The following is a 14,572-nucleotide window of genomic DNA, read 5'->3' as shown; positions in this document are numbered from 1 at the left end:
AGTATTTGCAGCCCTCTTCTCCTTCATGCCAATAACCAACAACCTTCCTACAGCCTCGTATGCATGCCACAGAAATGGTATACTCAGCTCTGAAAAGTGGGTGGTATACAACTTCCTTCAATCTCCTACCGCCACACTCAAAATCAGCCATCTAGGGCTAGATGCTGAAGTCCTTACAAGCAAAAACTTTTACTGGCTTCACTATAGTTTGTGTCTGAATAACGTTAAGGGTTGGTCCCCTAAAACAGGGGTTCCCAAACTGTGGTACTTGTACCCCTGCGGGTACGCGAGACATCTTGGGGGGAGGAGTGGTAAGCAGGAGAAATTGTGTAATGGTGGCTTTTATTTATGAATTACTTTATGTATTGAATTTTCATAATAGTCTACTCAGATGAGCTTTACCGCTGTGTGGGAACTAGTTATCTAAAATATGGTAATTTACTTCAAGACATAGCAATGACAACACTGAAATACAGAGCACTGATGTACAGAGCCCTCACCTCCAATCATTGTACACGCAGGTTCAGTTGCCCAGCAACAGTCAAGCCTACTTGAACTCGGAACTCTGTTAGGGGTTTTTTGTGTTTTTTTTTCCCCCCCAGTTGAGTATGTCACACTATAACTATATCTGTACATAATGGTGAAATATGGACAGATGGCTAAAGACAGGTAGTGTTAAGAACACACAATATCAGTGATGAAAAGCGTAGGGATATGTGGGCAGCTGGTAGATCTGGAAGGGGGTATGCAATAAGAAAAATTTGAGAATCTCTGTCATAAAGGATACTGAAGGCAGACATAAAAGAGAATCAAGTCCAGAATCTTATCCCCTAAGCCACTGGGCCACACTAGACAGTTATCCATTACATACAAATCAATATAACTGGGAAATAAACACATTCAGCTCAGTTTCACAAATATTCAGTTACAATAAGTCGTTTAATATAACTTCACTTGGACAATAAATATGAAAATTTCCAGGAGATCAAAATTCACTTCTTTAATTTAACTATTTAGAAAGTTAAACAATGGAAGATTTCACAACATAGTTTTTATTTACATGATTTACTGTGAATATTTTAAATACCAGCTTGTGAAGCTACACAAGGATGTACCTCTAAACTGACATAGCAGAATACTGTCAAAACGTTTCTTTAACCTGGAAGCAGTGCATTTTTAACAATTCAAACCATTTCAGGTTAATGTTGGATAGTACAACTGTAATTAATGAAACTGCTCACAAAGACTCCATATTTTACTGACTAGTCACTGCCGAGTGAAACATTTTGAAGTACAGTTCTCCTGGTAAAAAGAGAGCCTTTTAAATTAATGACACTGCTTAACGCATTAGGAAGCCACTCAATGCCAACAGTTCCATCTGTAGCAGTAAGTCATTTATAGATTAGAGTCCAGGCTGCTGCGTACTGTTCTACCCTCTGAATATAAATGGCAAAAAAATAAATTTATCAGATATGATCACTTTCAATGCTGTAAATCCTGGTAACAAAAAGCACAGACATTGCACCTCAAGCCATCATTAATGAAGAAAGTGGCACTTCTCTTTTTTGGGCAAGTGAACTTGGTTTTCTTCATTTTCATTCTCAAGACATTCAATGTAATACTACTTCTTAAAAGCATTTAACATTCATGAAATTAACTTCAAGAGAATGAATGTTCATGTTAAACAGAGCACCAACTTATTCCGTATATTTATTCATTAGTGAAAGTTTATGAAAAACTAAATGTTTAAACATTAGTTCTGCTGATAGCTGTCATAATTGTAATTTAAAAATAAAAGTTTAATTCATAAAGTTTGACCAAAGCTATGGTTCAAAGAGCAAAATTTTATACATTCTGTGCAACATCTCATTTCCTTCTAGTGCATAAGTCCATGTTTTCAGTTATGCAGCTGCGATAGAAGTATCATCAGCTTGTCGACCTTGTGGCTTTAAAGAAAAAGAAGAGTCAATATAAAGATTATATATGGTTATGAAATTCATCTAGCAACATCATCATAAATAAACAGGATGCTACAATGTATAATCAGTGCTGTATCTTTCCTAGCTTCAAAGTATTTCTAATGGCAGCACAAAATATTGTGATGTTATCTACATTCAAGTCTTCTAACTCTCCCAACTGCCTCCATAAGCTCTTCAGGGCAGGAGCCATATCTTTATATATGTCTTGTAGCACCTAGCATAGGGCCTGACCCTGACTGGACTCTCTGGATACTGATGCAATACAAAAGTTATGTTGATAATGATGCTGATGATAAATACATGCATGCATGAAGCAGGAAACAGCCCCAGAAGGTTCTAGATAAAATGAAGGCAGGGTCCCTGGGAAAAGGAGTATTTTAAGAGGAAAGCATAGCTGTGCATAGGAGCACACACGAATGTTGGATTTGGATGACCCCGAAGAAGAGAGGAAGGAATTAAAAACCTAGGGAGGTTCTCTTGTAAATGCTCAGGACTCCTTTCGCCTGGAGGGAGCAGACCTTTGTGTTGAACCTAACGGCAAGTCTGATGGACTGATCTAGGAGAAGACTTGACTGACAGTGTGTATAAATAATAAAGTTCCACCCAGCCCTCTTAGCTGCAGTAAAATGTGAGGAAGCAAAGCCTGTGGCAGGGAACAGAGAGGATTATAGATGTTAGAACAACCCTTTCTCAAAAGACACAAAGGAACGCTTCAGGCTTCTCCAATAGAAAGGTTAACACAAGATCCTGTAAAGGAAAGACAAGGCTAGCTAGCTAGCATTGTTTTTGGGTAAAATGCTTTAAAATAAGTGAGAAAGGGCCAGAAAGATTGCATAAAACCTGTTTGGCATGATATGATTGAAAATTGCGTTTCATCCCAAGGTATTCATAATATCTGAGTAGCTGCAACATTGTAGAAAAAGTCTCATCATAAGTTTCATTTGCACTTAGATCTTCTATCTCTAATAGTAACTTAGGTTCAGAAATATTCTGGAACCCCACAAAACCCTAAAACCCATCACATGATGAACACCCACACTTCACTTTCTGCAATCAAATTCTCACCTTGAGTAATATAAATATAAGATGGGTGACAGATAATAAATGAAAACTTGGAAATATTCTAACCAAATGCAGCTCTACCAATACTCAAATGCAGACAGAATTTTAATTGAAGCTTTAAAATTGAATGACTATTATCCTTCTAGTCACAAGATATTATCCAAATGTTTCTGCAAAATGGATATCCTGTGACCAGGAAGATAGCAGTAATGCTGGATGGTTTTAAGAGCAAAGTGCCTGTTGCTCATATAGAGCCCAGGTCCAGCACTGGTCGTGCCTGAGCAGATTGCTGCAACCCACACAGCGCCCCAGTGAAGTCCACCATCTCCATGTACACACAGCATGTTTCTGTGCAATCTTAAAGCAAGACTAGCCTGCTCTCATAGTTAACTGTCCATTCAGTTAATCTGCTAATGTAGAGCTGGGGTTTGCAGTTCTCAAAAGCAAAATAATTCCCAAGTAAGTTCGAAAGAATTCATTTGTTATAAAGGGGCCAAAAGCCTCCATTAGAACCTTACCTTTACAAAAATGTGCGTTGGTATGAATCGTCTGAGCAACTGATTAGTGAAGTTTGGGATCCGCAGCAAGATATTAAGAGATGGTAACTGCTGATATCCAGCCATGAGAGGGTAGAAGTTATATAACATTTCCTGCTGTGTGCCAGGAAGGATTCGCAATCGTATCTAAAGTCATAAATAATTCCAGGAAAGAAAGCTGTTTACATACATTAAACATTTGAACACTCCAAAGTTAAAAATAATTCTTTTAAATATTTACTTTAAATCGGTTTGACTAAAAAACACATTATTCAAAATATTACAACTCTCTTTTCTACCCAACTGCACACACTGTATCATATGATCAATATGAATGTCCTTCGCCTATCCAGAAAGTCATAACTAGATACTCCTAAGATGACTTATTTTCAGTCATCCTAAGATTAAAAAAAAAAAGAAGCAAGCTTTGGATGTGCATGTTTCTCCAGATGTATTGCTCATTCTTCAGTTCACCAGGTCTTAAGGATGAGTATTTACTAAATAACTCTAGGGTAATTTGATCTATAACAGAGTTGATAGTAAGCTAATAGGTTATCACAAGGTAACATTTGAAAGTCTACCATTCATTTAGGGTTGCCCATATTTGTTACATAGTGTACTGTGTTTCTTTCTAAGTCACTTGATGTAAATTTCACAAGCCTTGTTTTGGTAGATAGAAATTTAACGGAGCTGGGAGACAGATTTGTTCTGAATACAGTTGCAACTAATTTGTTTTTAATATTTATTTTCCTGTTTTACAGTAAACATTTAATTTTTAAATACAGTCTAAAGCAGTAGTTTTCAACCTGTGGTTGGCGGACTGTGGGAACTCTGCAGACTATATCTAAGGGGTCTGCAAAAGATTGTTGTTACCACAGAAGAGTGGTTTCCAAAACTTGGGGTCCAAAGACTATGTCTAAGATTGCCAAAGGGATCCACACCTCCATTAGAAATTTTTTTAGGGGTTCACAAATAAAAAAAAAAGGTTGAAAACCACTAATCTAAAGAGTATGTTGAAGTCTATTAGAATAGTTTAACAGTGGTGTGAAAAGTATCATCATGCAGTAGTGATAAAGAGGACAATCTGTACCTGTTTAAGACCTGAAAACATGAAGGCATCGCTTGGCTCCACTGATATTTCCACATCCTGGACTAAACTGGTCTTGTTTTGCAGGTGATATCTGACAGGCAAGGATTCTCTGACTCGACCAAATGATGGCAGATCTTTGGAGACAAAGGGAATGAATATAAAGGTTACATAATCTGATATGTAAATAAATGTCTTTGTTTCATACAAAAACCAAGTCTGACTCAATAAAAGTAGAAAGGTCTGCAAAAAGTGGCACAAAACTAATTATCTGTAGTAAATCTGATCAAAAGTTTCAGGAACAAATCATTAATGTTATAAGTTTTCAAATATAACAGAATCAGCTTTAACATTAGAAAGCAATGAAAGATATCAGAAATTACTGTTACAATACTAGTTCTATGCATCACAATATCACTAATTTGCACTAATTGAGGGGGTGAAGGAGGAGTACAAGTATGGATTAGAATAACTAGAGAAAGGGCAGGTACTGCATGGGGAGGGCTTTCCCTTCCAGCCCTGTTCTTACAGGAGAAATATGGTCACCTCAAGTCTGTGGCAATAAAGGACAAATGTGTGCCTATGGATCACATTCTGCTCTGAGACGTACTTATGGGGTTTCATGGCCTTGAGTGAACACTCCATGCATGCAGCCCAGAGCTAAATATTTCATGAATGTTAATATTACCTGCATTAACATGAAGTGGGATGCTCTCTACAATCACATGTGGTAGAGTGATCACAGTACAAACCACAGGTACACTTTCCACAGCTGATCTCCTATCAAAGGAAACACCACATGTAGACTCCACTTATATTCTTGACATTAAGTCACTAAGCCAACAGAATACTGGGATCAAGCAGCAAACAAGCAATAATTACAGCAATCCTAACACTTCAAAAAGGTGAAAAGTGTTAGCTGAATGTTTTTATTACAATGATCTTGTAAAAAAGATGTTAAAATCTAGAGAAGACAGATGTACCTTACAATATCTGCTCTAAAAACAAACCCACATATTGATTGAGGTGGGAAAAACATTAGGGTCATTTATTTTTTCCGTTTGACCATTTAAAACATTACTTTTTATACAGCTGAAGTGTTCTTTAACTTGTCTTTCTTCCTCCCCTCCCCACATCGTTGGCTTTAGAAAACTGAAGAATTAGTTTCAGAGTAGCAGCCGTGTTAGTCTGTATTCGCAAAAAGAAAAGGAGTACTTGTGGCACCTTAGAGACTAACAAATTTATTAGAGCATAAGCTTTCGTGAGCTACAGCTCAGCATCCGATGAAGTGAGCTGTAGCTCACGAAAGCTTATGCTCTAATAAATTTGTTAGTCTCTAAGGTGCCACAAGTACTCCTTTTCTTTTTGAAGAATTAGTGTAGGAGATCACACAATTGAAAACTTAATACAAATTTAAATATCACCATTTAGATGCAATTTCAGCAGTACGCACATTTTTAAAAATTGCTCTTACCGCTTTCACCCAAGACGATGCCACTGCGAGGATCAGTAAGGGAAGAAGAAAAAGCAAAAAACATATCCTCCCTATCCCTCCCATCCTACGAAAAGTCATGAACTGCTTTAAAAATAACCAGACAAGGAATCCCTACCTTTTCCAGGAGATTACATAACGTCCGGTAGCCACTCCACTTTGGCCATTAGTAACTGGTGGACACTGAAGGCAAAAGCATTCGCTAGCACTCTCGCCTGTCTGCAAAACAACTATCAGCAATATTCTGTTTAATTTTAAAGTAAAAGACACTGAAAATTAGCACAGAAACCATCCAGATCTGAAAAACTAAAATTAGTAATACATACAGATTATTTATAAATTTTAGGAATAAAGGTACTGTATATATGCAATATATACAATCTGAGGGATCCCCAACTAATTCACAAACTGTACATGAAAACAGAGATAATAAGGTGCTCAGACAGCACAGAATTGGGGCCTGCAACATGGTACGCGGTCCCTGTGAGTAGAGGTAGGCCCAGTGCCCGTGTACAGCAAGTGAGCCCAATCCAGCCAATTAAAAGGGGCTGGGCTACACCTGGACCTATAAAGGCAGGAAATGAGAGGGGGAGGAAGAGTGACCGAGACAGGTTGTGCCTTTTAAGGGAAGCCACAGTGGAGTGGAAGTAACTCCAGTGGTGGGTCCCTGGTGCAAGAGGCTAGGTGCTCTGAGACGCCCCAGGAAGGGAGCAGAGCTAAACTAACAATGCTGCTTGGGGAGGTGGTGTTACTATGTCAGCATAAGAGGCCACTTACATCAGTGGGAGACACATCTAAGTGTAGACACATGCACAAGGCACCTTACCTCACCCTAACTTTGTAGCGTAGATCAGGCTTAGTTAGGGTGAAGTAAGGTGCCTTGTGCACGTGTCTACACTTAGATGCGTCTCCCACTGATGTAAGTGGCCTCTTATGCTGATATAGTAACACCACCTCCCCGAGCAGCATTGTGCCAAGGTTAATATACAGAGATCAACACAGCACACAGACACTGCAGTACAGTAACTCCACACTTAAAGTCACCCCGGTTAACGTTGTTTCATTGCTGATCAATCAGGGAACATGCTCGTTTTAAGTTGTGCAATGCTCCCGTATAATGTTGTTTGGCAGCCACCTGCTTTGTCCACAGCTTGTAGGAAGAGCAGCCCGTTGCAGCTAGCTGGTGGGGGGTTGGAACCAGGGTGGACCAGCAGCCCCTCTAAGTTCCCCGTGCAACAGGTGCCCAGCAGGCTATCAACTGCCAGAAGTTCAGCTGTCCCTCTCCCCACTGCCATGTGCTGCTCCTGCCCTCTGCCTTGGAGCTGCTCCCGCGAGCCTCCTGCTTGCTGTGCAGGGGAGGTGGGGGAAAAAGAGGGACTAATGTCAGGGTGTCCCCCTCCCCCCTGCTCACCCCTTCTCCATATAGAGCAGGTGAGCAACACAAGAGGGCTCAGGACAGAGAGAGCTGGCTGCAGCTGCTGTCTCAACTTCCTCATCTTTTTAAAGGCAATGTACTTGGAGTGTAGTGTCAGCGTACTTAAAGGAGCAATGCACATCTCTCTCTCTCTCTCTCTCTCTCTCGCGCGCACGCGCACACACACACACACACAAAGGGTATGTCTCCGTCTGCAATGCTGTCTCCCCTCTCCCTCCATTTGTGCTGCCTTGTAGAGTGTGAGGCTACATTAACAACAATGTGTTAACCCTGGAGGGCTCAGCCAATTGCTAGTTCATCATTTAGCAGTAAGGCATTCCCTGGGAAATATCCCACCCTCTGACTCCACAACTCAACCAAGCTTCACAATCATCGTTGCTGTGTACAGCATTAAAATTGTTTAAAACTTAGAGAGAAAATATACATATTATATAATTTTTTTGTTTGGTGAAAAAAATTTCCCTGGAACTTAACCCCGCCCATTTACATTAATTCTGATGGGAAATTGGATTTGCTTAACATTGTTTCGCTTAAAGTCGCATTTTTCAGGAACTTAACTACAACGTTAAGCGGAGTACCTTACCCTGTACCTGTGTTGACCCCAACAGTCCTCCAGCAGCTTTCCCACAATGCCCCAGACTGACTGCTTTGTTGCCATTGTGAACTCTACTGCCCAAGAATCATATAGGTCTCCAACCCAGTGGAAAGGTTTCCCCCTTGGCTTCACAAATATTACACAGGACAACGCAGGCAGCTATTACCATTGGGATATTTTTCTCACTGGGGTCCAAATCTTGTGCATAAACCATGCCAGCGTCCAGTCAATCGACCAAAAGAACATTCAGCAGTCATTCTGAACATTCAGAACATTCTGCACCTGCTGAGCTGGTAGTTGAATTGTTCCCTTGGTGCTGTCAAGGTGGCTGGCGTATGGCTTTATAAGCCAGGCAAGCAACAGGTAGGCTGCAGATTACTGTTGGGAATGCTGAAATGCCAATAGTGATCCTGGCATTTCAACAACATTCCCAACAGCAATCTGCCAGCTGAGAAACAGTTCCTCCTTGCAGCTTTCTGAACAGTCCTGTGTTCTTAAAGATGTGAGCCTTATGCACCTTCCCTGGCCAGCCCAGACGGACATTGGTCAAGCGTCCCCGGTGATCCACCAGTGCTTGCATAACCATAGAAAAGTAGCCCTTTATATCGATGTACTCTGTTGCAAGGTAATTTTTTGCCAAAATAGGGATACAAGTGCCATCTATTGCTCCACCGCAGTTCGCGAACCCCACTGCTACAAATCTATCCACTATGTCCTTTACATTGCTGAGAATCACAGTCCTGTGCAGCAGGAAGTGATTATTGGCCCTGCACATTTGCATGACAGTGGCTCCCACGGTGGATTTCCCAACTCCAAACTGTTACTGGTCAGTCTGGAATCAATCTGGTGTTTCAAGTTTCCACACCGCAATCACCACTCACTTATCCACTGTCAGCACAGCTCTTATTTTCAGTCCCTGCACTGGAGGGCTGGAAGCTCAGCCCACAGATCCAGGAATGTTGCCTTGTGCATCTGAAAAGTTCTGCAGCCATTGCTCGTCATCCCAAGCCTGAATGACAACACAATCCCACTAGTCAGTGCTTGTTTCCAAGGCCCAGAAGTGGTGTTTCATCATCTGCAGCTTCTCTGTGAATGCCACAAACAACCTTGAGTTTGTTCTTGCTATGTCCTACAGCAATCTGTCCTACAAGAAATCATTATGTTCCCCACTTATTCAGTTCTTCTTGCAACTCTGAAAATACTGCAGGATCACATGCGCTGTGTTTCAATGCTCAGAACAATAGTGCAGAGCTGTGCAAGCTCCATGCTTCTGTTGTAGAGAAAGCAAGGAGGCCCCCACAGGTTTGTGGAATTTTGAAATAAGGCATGAAAATTATGGGTACAGAGGACATTAGGGGGATGGAGACAGTTGCAAACTGGAAATTTGACCTCATGCTCCCAGTCACCCAGTGCAACTGCTTTCAGCCCCACCATGCATTGAGAAGACTTCCCAAAAGACTGTGTGCTAGATGGTCGCAGGTTGCATACTGGGATACCTATCCATGATGCTTTAATACAAGAACAACTGGTGAGTACACGCACCGCTGACACAACGAGCAAAGCATACATACACACAAGCAACGCACTAACTGCAGCAGCTTTATGCCGACGTAACTTGTGTCAACATAAGTTTGTAGTACAGACATGGCCTAAGATTGGGAAGCTGCCAGGAGCACCAGAGGATGAGTGACCCTGAAGTGTGAGGCAAAGGAGTGAGTTAAAAGACTTTTGTTTGTTTTAAGAAAATAAACCATCTTAAAGGAGACTGGGCAGTATGTGCTTGGAAGCTGGGGAGAAGCCCTGCCCTGTGACAGGGTCACAGAAATATGATGATTTGACAGACGATAGAGAACCTTCTGAACAGAACCATGGAATCTCTAAAATCTACACAGAGCAAACAGAACCTCAAAGTCACATTCAAAAGAGTAAACTGCACAGTACAGCTGATTAAGACTCAGGTATCCCTTTCTGCTGTAAATGAAAAAAATTTGAAATATTTTTGTTCGGTTTCAAACCCTAAAGTAGAAATTTTGACATTTTCTGCAGAAGGTTTGTTTGTTTGTTTTGGGGGGAGGGGCACAAACTGGTTTGTTTTGGAAGTTTCTAACCAAAATTTTAAAAGGGCTTTTCATATTTTATCTTATTTTTAACTGTTTTTTTTTTAAATTAGTTCAGTTTTATTTTTAAAATTATTAACAGCTGCTGCTATTTAGAGCACTTATTGTATTTTCTTGTTCAAAGACAGACATGCATTCAGGGTACTAAAAAACACCAGCTACTTAAAAAGTAAATAATTTAAAAATAAAATAAAAAGCCACAGGAGCCAGGGCTGCCAGGCTTCCAGGGAAGCTAGCTTCCTTAACTACCTTGGGAGCCAGACAGGGAGTCCTGGCTGAGCTGTGAACCATGGAAGCCACTGCTCTCCAGCAACCAGCCAAGTGGGCTGTGCGGGGAGCTGGGGAAACTGGTTGGCAGATGGGGTGGGCTGGCCTGCCAGCTGGGTTTCTGTTGAAAGTTTCAACATTGATTCCATGAAATCAACATTTTCCAATCAAAAATTGCAGTCAACATTTTTGAATGCTCTACTGCACAGTCCTCAATTTATCTTTCTGCCTCAGAAGGATGGAGAACATTATTGTTTAATTACAAGCTATTCTAATAAGGCAGTATTCCATACAGAATGGAGAAACTTCTTGCATATTCTTCCTAGGTGAGTCTGAATAGATTCACACACTATTTCATTCATGTGTGTAATCCTATGTATGGACTTGTTTATATTTCATTCTATAGAGGCATATGTAGTACATGAAAGCCAAAAACTGTCAAATGCCTCTAATCCAATTCAGATCTGCCACTGTATAAAGTCAGATTTTTCCATGCTTCTCCATACCAAATAACCAGGAACAGCTGAATAGGATACAGAGTTTCACCTTTAACTTTAATTTTTTTCCCCCTTTGTGAGTTCAGCTCAAAGTGCTAACATTACTTCAAATAACTTAGAGAAACGACAAATGAATTTGTCAATAAGGTATTAAAATGTATTTCTTCCCCATTTCCACTCCATTCTCCTCAAAAAATCTTATGTAAGAAGAAAGAATAATCTAAATTCTCACCATTCTCCACATAAGATTCCAGTTGGTCTACTGGTACCATGGAAGCCGAAAGTTGTAGCTGGCTATTTATAATAGTGAGAGCCCAAGGTGAAGCACTCAGAATGTCTGTCATCAGTAAAAAGGGTATGTCTGCAAAGACTCTGTCTAAATGTTCAAACTACCAAGAGAAGAGAAAGAATGTGTCAATATTTTAGTGGTCAAATTTGGTTTACTCAGATTGTTATGATTCTACGATACGTCAATCAATTTTCTAAACACATACCTTTGAAGAAACAAATTTAACAGCAACATCAAAGGGAAATACAGTTTCTATAGTTACAGTTTCATCCTGCATGGAGGGGGAAAAGATTGTATTAAATTTCAAATCTAGATATTGACATCAGATTACAGGTAAGAAGTTAATATTACAGGGGACTGAATTCATCACCACCTGCCCCAGCCCTCTCCAGGACATCATCTGCTTTGGCTCTCCCCTAAAGGATGGGCAGACAAAGCAGCTATGGCTATTGGTGACTGCAGAAGTCAATGCTTTTCCTCTCTTGGATATACTTGTGAAGATGCTCATTCAACTAGAGACAAAAAATGCCTAGGCATTTTATTCCCTTATAAGCTATACAGTTCTAAGAAAAAATGATGCTGATTATTAATTCATTAAATATGTCATGTTTGAAACTGAATTAAATAAAGTGTAAAATAAAATGTTGATACCATACCTATTCTCAATAAAATTCCCTACAATAAATTTAAACACGAAGGGTCACTGTCAACTTAAAACAAAAGCAAAACACCGCACTTTGGTCCAAACATTCCTCCCTCTCCCACAGTAATTATGACAATCTGTTACAAGGAACATCTAAGAGATGAGAGAAACTAATTTATTTTATTTGTACAGTTTTACTCCGAGTACTTAAGACATCAACATGGGAGGGAAAAAAGCTTTTCAGAAGTAGGAAAATTGTTTTTGAAAACAAAAATTGGCTGGTGACTATGGAACAAGAAACTATTTTTCACTTTTTCCTGGATTAAAAAAATTTCAGTTCGACAGTGTCCCTCTAAGGTTCAGTGATAGCACCAGTACATGGAACTATTCCAGATATAAAACTCTGCTGGTGCAACATTAAGTTTAAGGAACAATATGATTTTATATTCTTCTACACTTGCCAGAAGTTGGATCACCTCAAAAATATTGCTTCTTGTGTCCATTTATTCTTCTTTATCCCTCCAATCCTGCCCCTCAAACCTTTCCTCTTTCAATAGCAGTTGTCAAAAAAGCAACATTTCCGCAAGATGGCCCATATAGATTTCGGGCTTTGTATAGGGAATTATCTATCAAGGCAACATGGTGTATGCTTCACTTTACTCAGAAAGCAACCATATTACCCCTGGGCTAAGCATTTCCCCGAGGGCAGAAGCTAAATTATGGGTTTCTCTTTTACACAATCTCATATGACTGCCCTATGTGCTGCATTTCCACCTTATTTTGGATAGGATGTACATTTTATGAGTATGAAAGTGAATACATTTTAAATATATTTGGCAACATTATCTAATTAATCCATTTAGTACTATTCTACTATGGATACCGTTGAAATTAGGCTTGCTCTTAAAATCACAAACAAATAATCCGAATCCCTTAATCATTTCATATATTAACTAACATGAAACGAAGAGTCATTCCAAAGTGCTGAACTCAGTACATCATACCCTGTGGCACCTGCAGATTATCTCTTTTTCCTCAACAGTAGCACTGATTAAATAGGAAACATAGACCAGAAACATCCTGGTACCAACTGTTCCACAACGAATGTATACTGCTTTTTCCAGCTGTAAAATATAAAGATGAAATTAGATGAAAGATGTTAAATAGTACTCAAAATGCAACCACCAGGTCCAGAGCTGCCCTTTCATTCATTTAGTGTACCTCACTTAACAAAGACTAGGGGAACCACAATGGACAACAATTGCTTGTCTTCAGCACTGGCTACTGGCAGCATAAAGTGTGACACCAATAGAAGAGTAGCACTGCTCTGGCCATTCCATTACTCATGTTCTCCTGCTATTTACAGTAGTAGGCTGGAGCCATTACTAAGCATCATTTGCCATAACAAGCTTATGATTTACTAGCTATTAGTTCAAACTAGGGCTGTCGATTAATCACAGATAACTCACGCGATTAACAAAAAAATTAATCACCATTACAAAAAGTTAATGGTGATTAATTGCAGTTTTAATCTTACGCTTAAGCAATAGAATACCAATTGAAATTTATTAAATATTTTGGATGTTTTTCTACATTTTCATATATACTATATTCTGTGTTATAATTGAAATCAAAGCATACATTATTTTTGATTACAAATATTTGCACTGTAAAAGTGATAAAGAAATAGTATTTTTCAATTCACCTCATACATGTACTGTAGTGCAATCTCTGTACTGAAAGTGCAACTTACAAATGTAGATTTTTTTTTTTTTTTTTAAAAAGGGGGTTACATAATTGCCCTCAAAAACAAAGCAAAGTTCACTCAGTCCTACTTCTTGTTCAGCCAGTCGCTAAGACAAGAAAGTTTGTTTACATGGAAATAATGCTGCCCTCTTCTTATTTACAATAATCTTTTTATTACTGACCTTGGCACAAAAAGTGGGAGTGTGCTAATAAAGTTTGCAGATGATACAAAGCTGGGAGGTATTGCCAATTCGGAGAAGGATCGGGATATTATACAGGAGGATCTGGATGACCTTGTAAACTGGAGTAATAGTAATAGGATGAAATTTAATAGTGAGAAGTGTAAGGTTATGCATTTAGGGATTAATAACAAGAATTTTAGCTATAAGTTGGGGACGCATCAATTAGAAGTAACGGAAGAGGAGAAGGACCTTGGAGTATTGGTTGATCATAGGATGACTATGAGCTGCCAATGTGATATGGCTGTGAAAAAAGCTAATGCGGTTTTGGGATGCATCAGGAGAGGCATTTCCAGTAGGGATAAGGAGGTTTTAGTACCGTTATACAAGGCACTGGTGAGACCTCACCTAGAATACTGTGTGCAGTTCTGGTCTCCCATGTTTAAAAAGGATGAATTCAAACTGGAGCAGGTACAGAGAAGGGCTACTAGGATGATCTGAGGAATGGAAAACTTGTATTATGAAAGGAGACTTAAGGAGCTTGGCTTGTTTAGCCTAACTAAAAGAAGGTTGAGGGGAGATATGATTGCTCTCTATAAATATATCAGAGGGATAAATATAGGAGAGGGAGAGGAATTATTTAAGCTC

At 39.5% G+C, this 14,572-nt stretch overlaps 1 protein-coding gene across 4 annotated transcripts in view; it reads right to left on the bottom strand.

The window, feature by feature from the left end:
• Positions 1 to 599: 599 nt before the first annotated feature.
• The window catches only part of TRAPPC11 (trafficking protein particle complex subunit 11), a 43,600-nt gene continuing 29,627 nt past the window's right edge, over positions 600 to 14,572 (bottom strand). For 3 of the 4 annotated variants that reach the window (XM_038398858.2, XM_038398859.2, XM_043513571.1), the window contains exons 23-30: positions 13,004 to 13,123; positions 11,562 to 11,627; positions 11,300 to 11,456; positions 6,275 to 6,386; positions 5,353 to 5,444; positions 4,668 to 4,801; positions 3,560 to 3,724; positions 600 to 1,946 (exon numbers count right to left, since the gene is read on the bottom strand). In XM_038398858.2, coding sequence (XP_038254786.1) covers positions 1,902 to 1,946; positions 3,560 to 3,724; positions 4,668 to 4,801; positions 5,353 to 5,444; positions 6,275 to 6,386; positions 11,300 to 11,456; positions 11,562 to 11,627; positions 13,004 to 13,123 — 891 coding nt within the window. In that variant the 3' untranslated portion in view covers positions 600 to 1,901. Of the gene's footprint in view, positions 1,947 to 3,559; positions 3,725 to 4,667; positions 4,802 to 5,352; positions 5,445 to 6,273; positions 6,401 to 11,299; positions 11,457 to 11,561; positions 11,628 to 13,003; positions 13,124 to 14,572 lie in introns of those variants that run through there. The other variant, XM_043513572.1, reaches the window with a different exon arrangement.

Source organism: Dermochelys coriacea, chromosome 4 (assembly GCF_009764565.3).
Source record: "Dermochelys coriacea isolate rDerCor1 chromosome 4, rDerCor1.pri.v4, whole genome shotgun sequence".
NCBI classification, from domain to species: Eukaryota; Metazoa; Chordata; order Testudines; family Dermochelyidae; genus Dermochelys; species Dermochelys coriacea.
The sequence above is the reverse complement of the archived record's forward strand: the minus strand, read 5'-3'. Positions and strand labels throughout refer to the sequence as shown.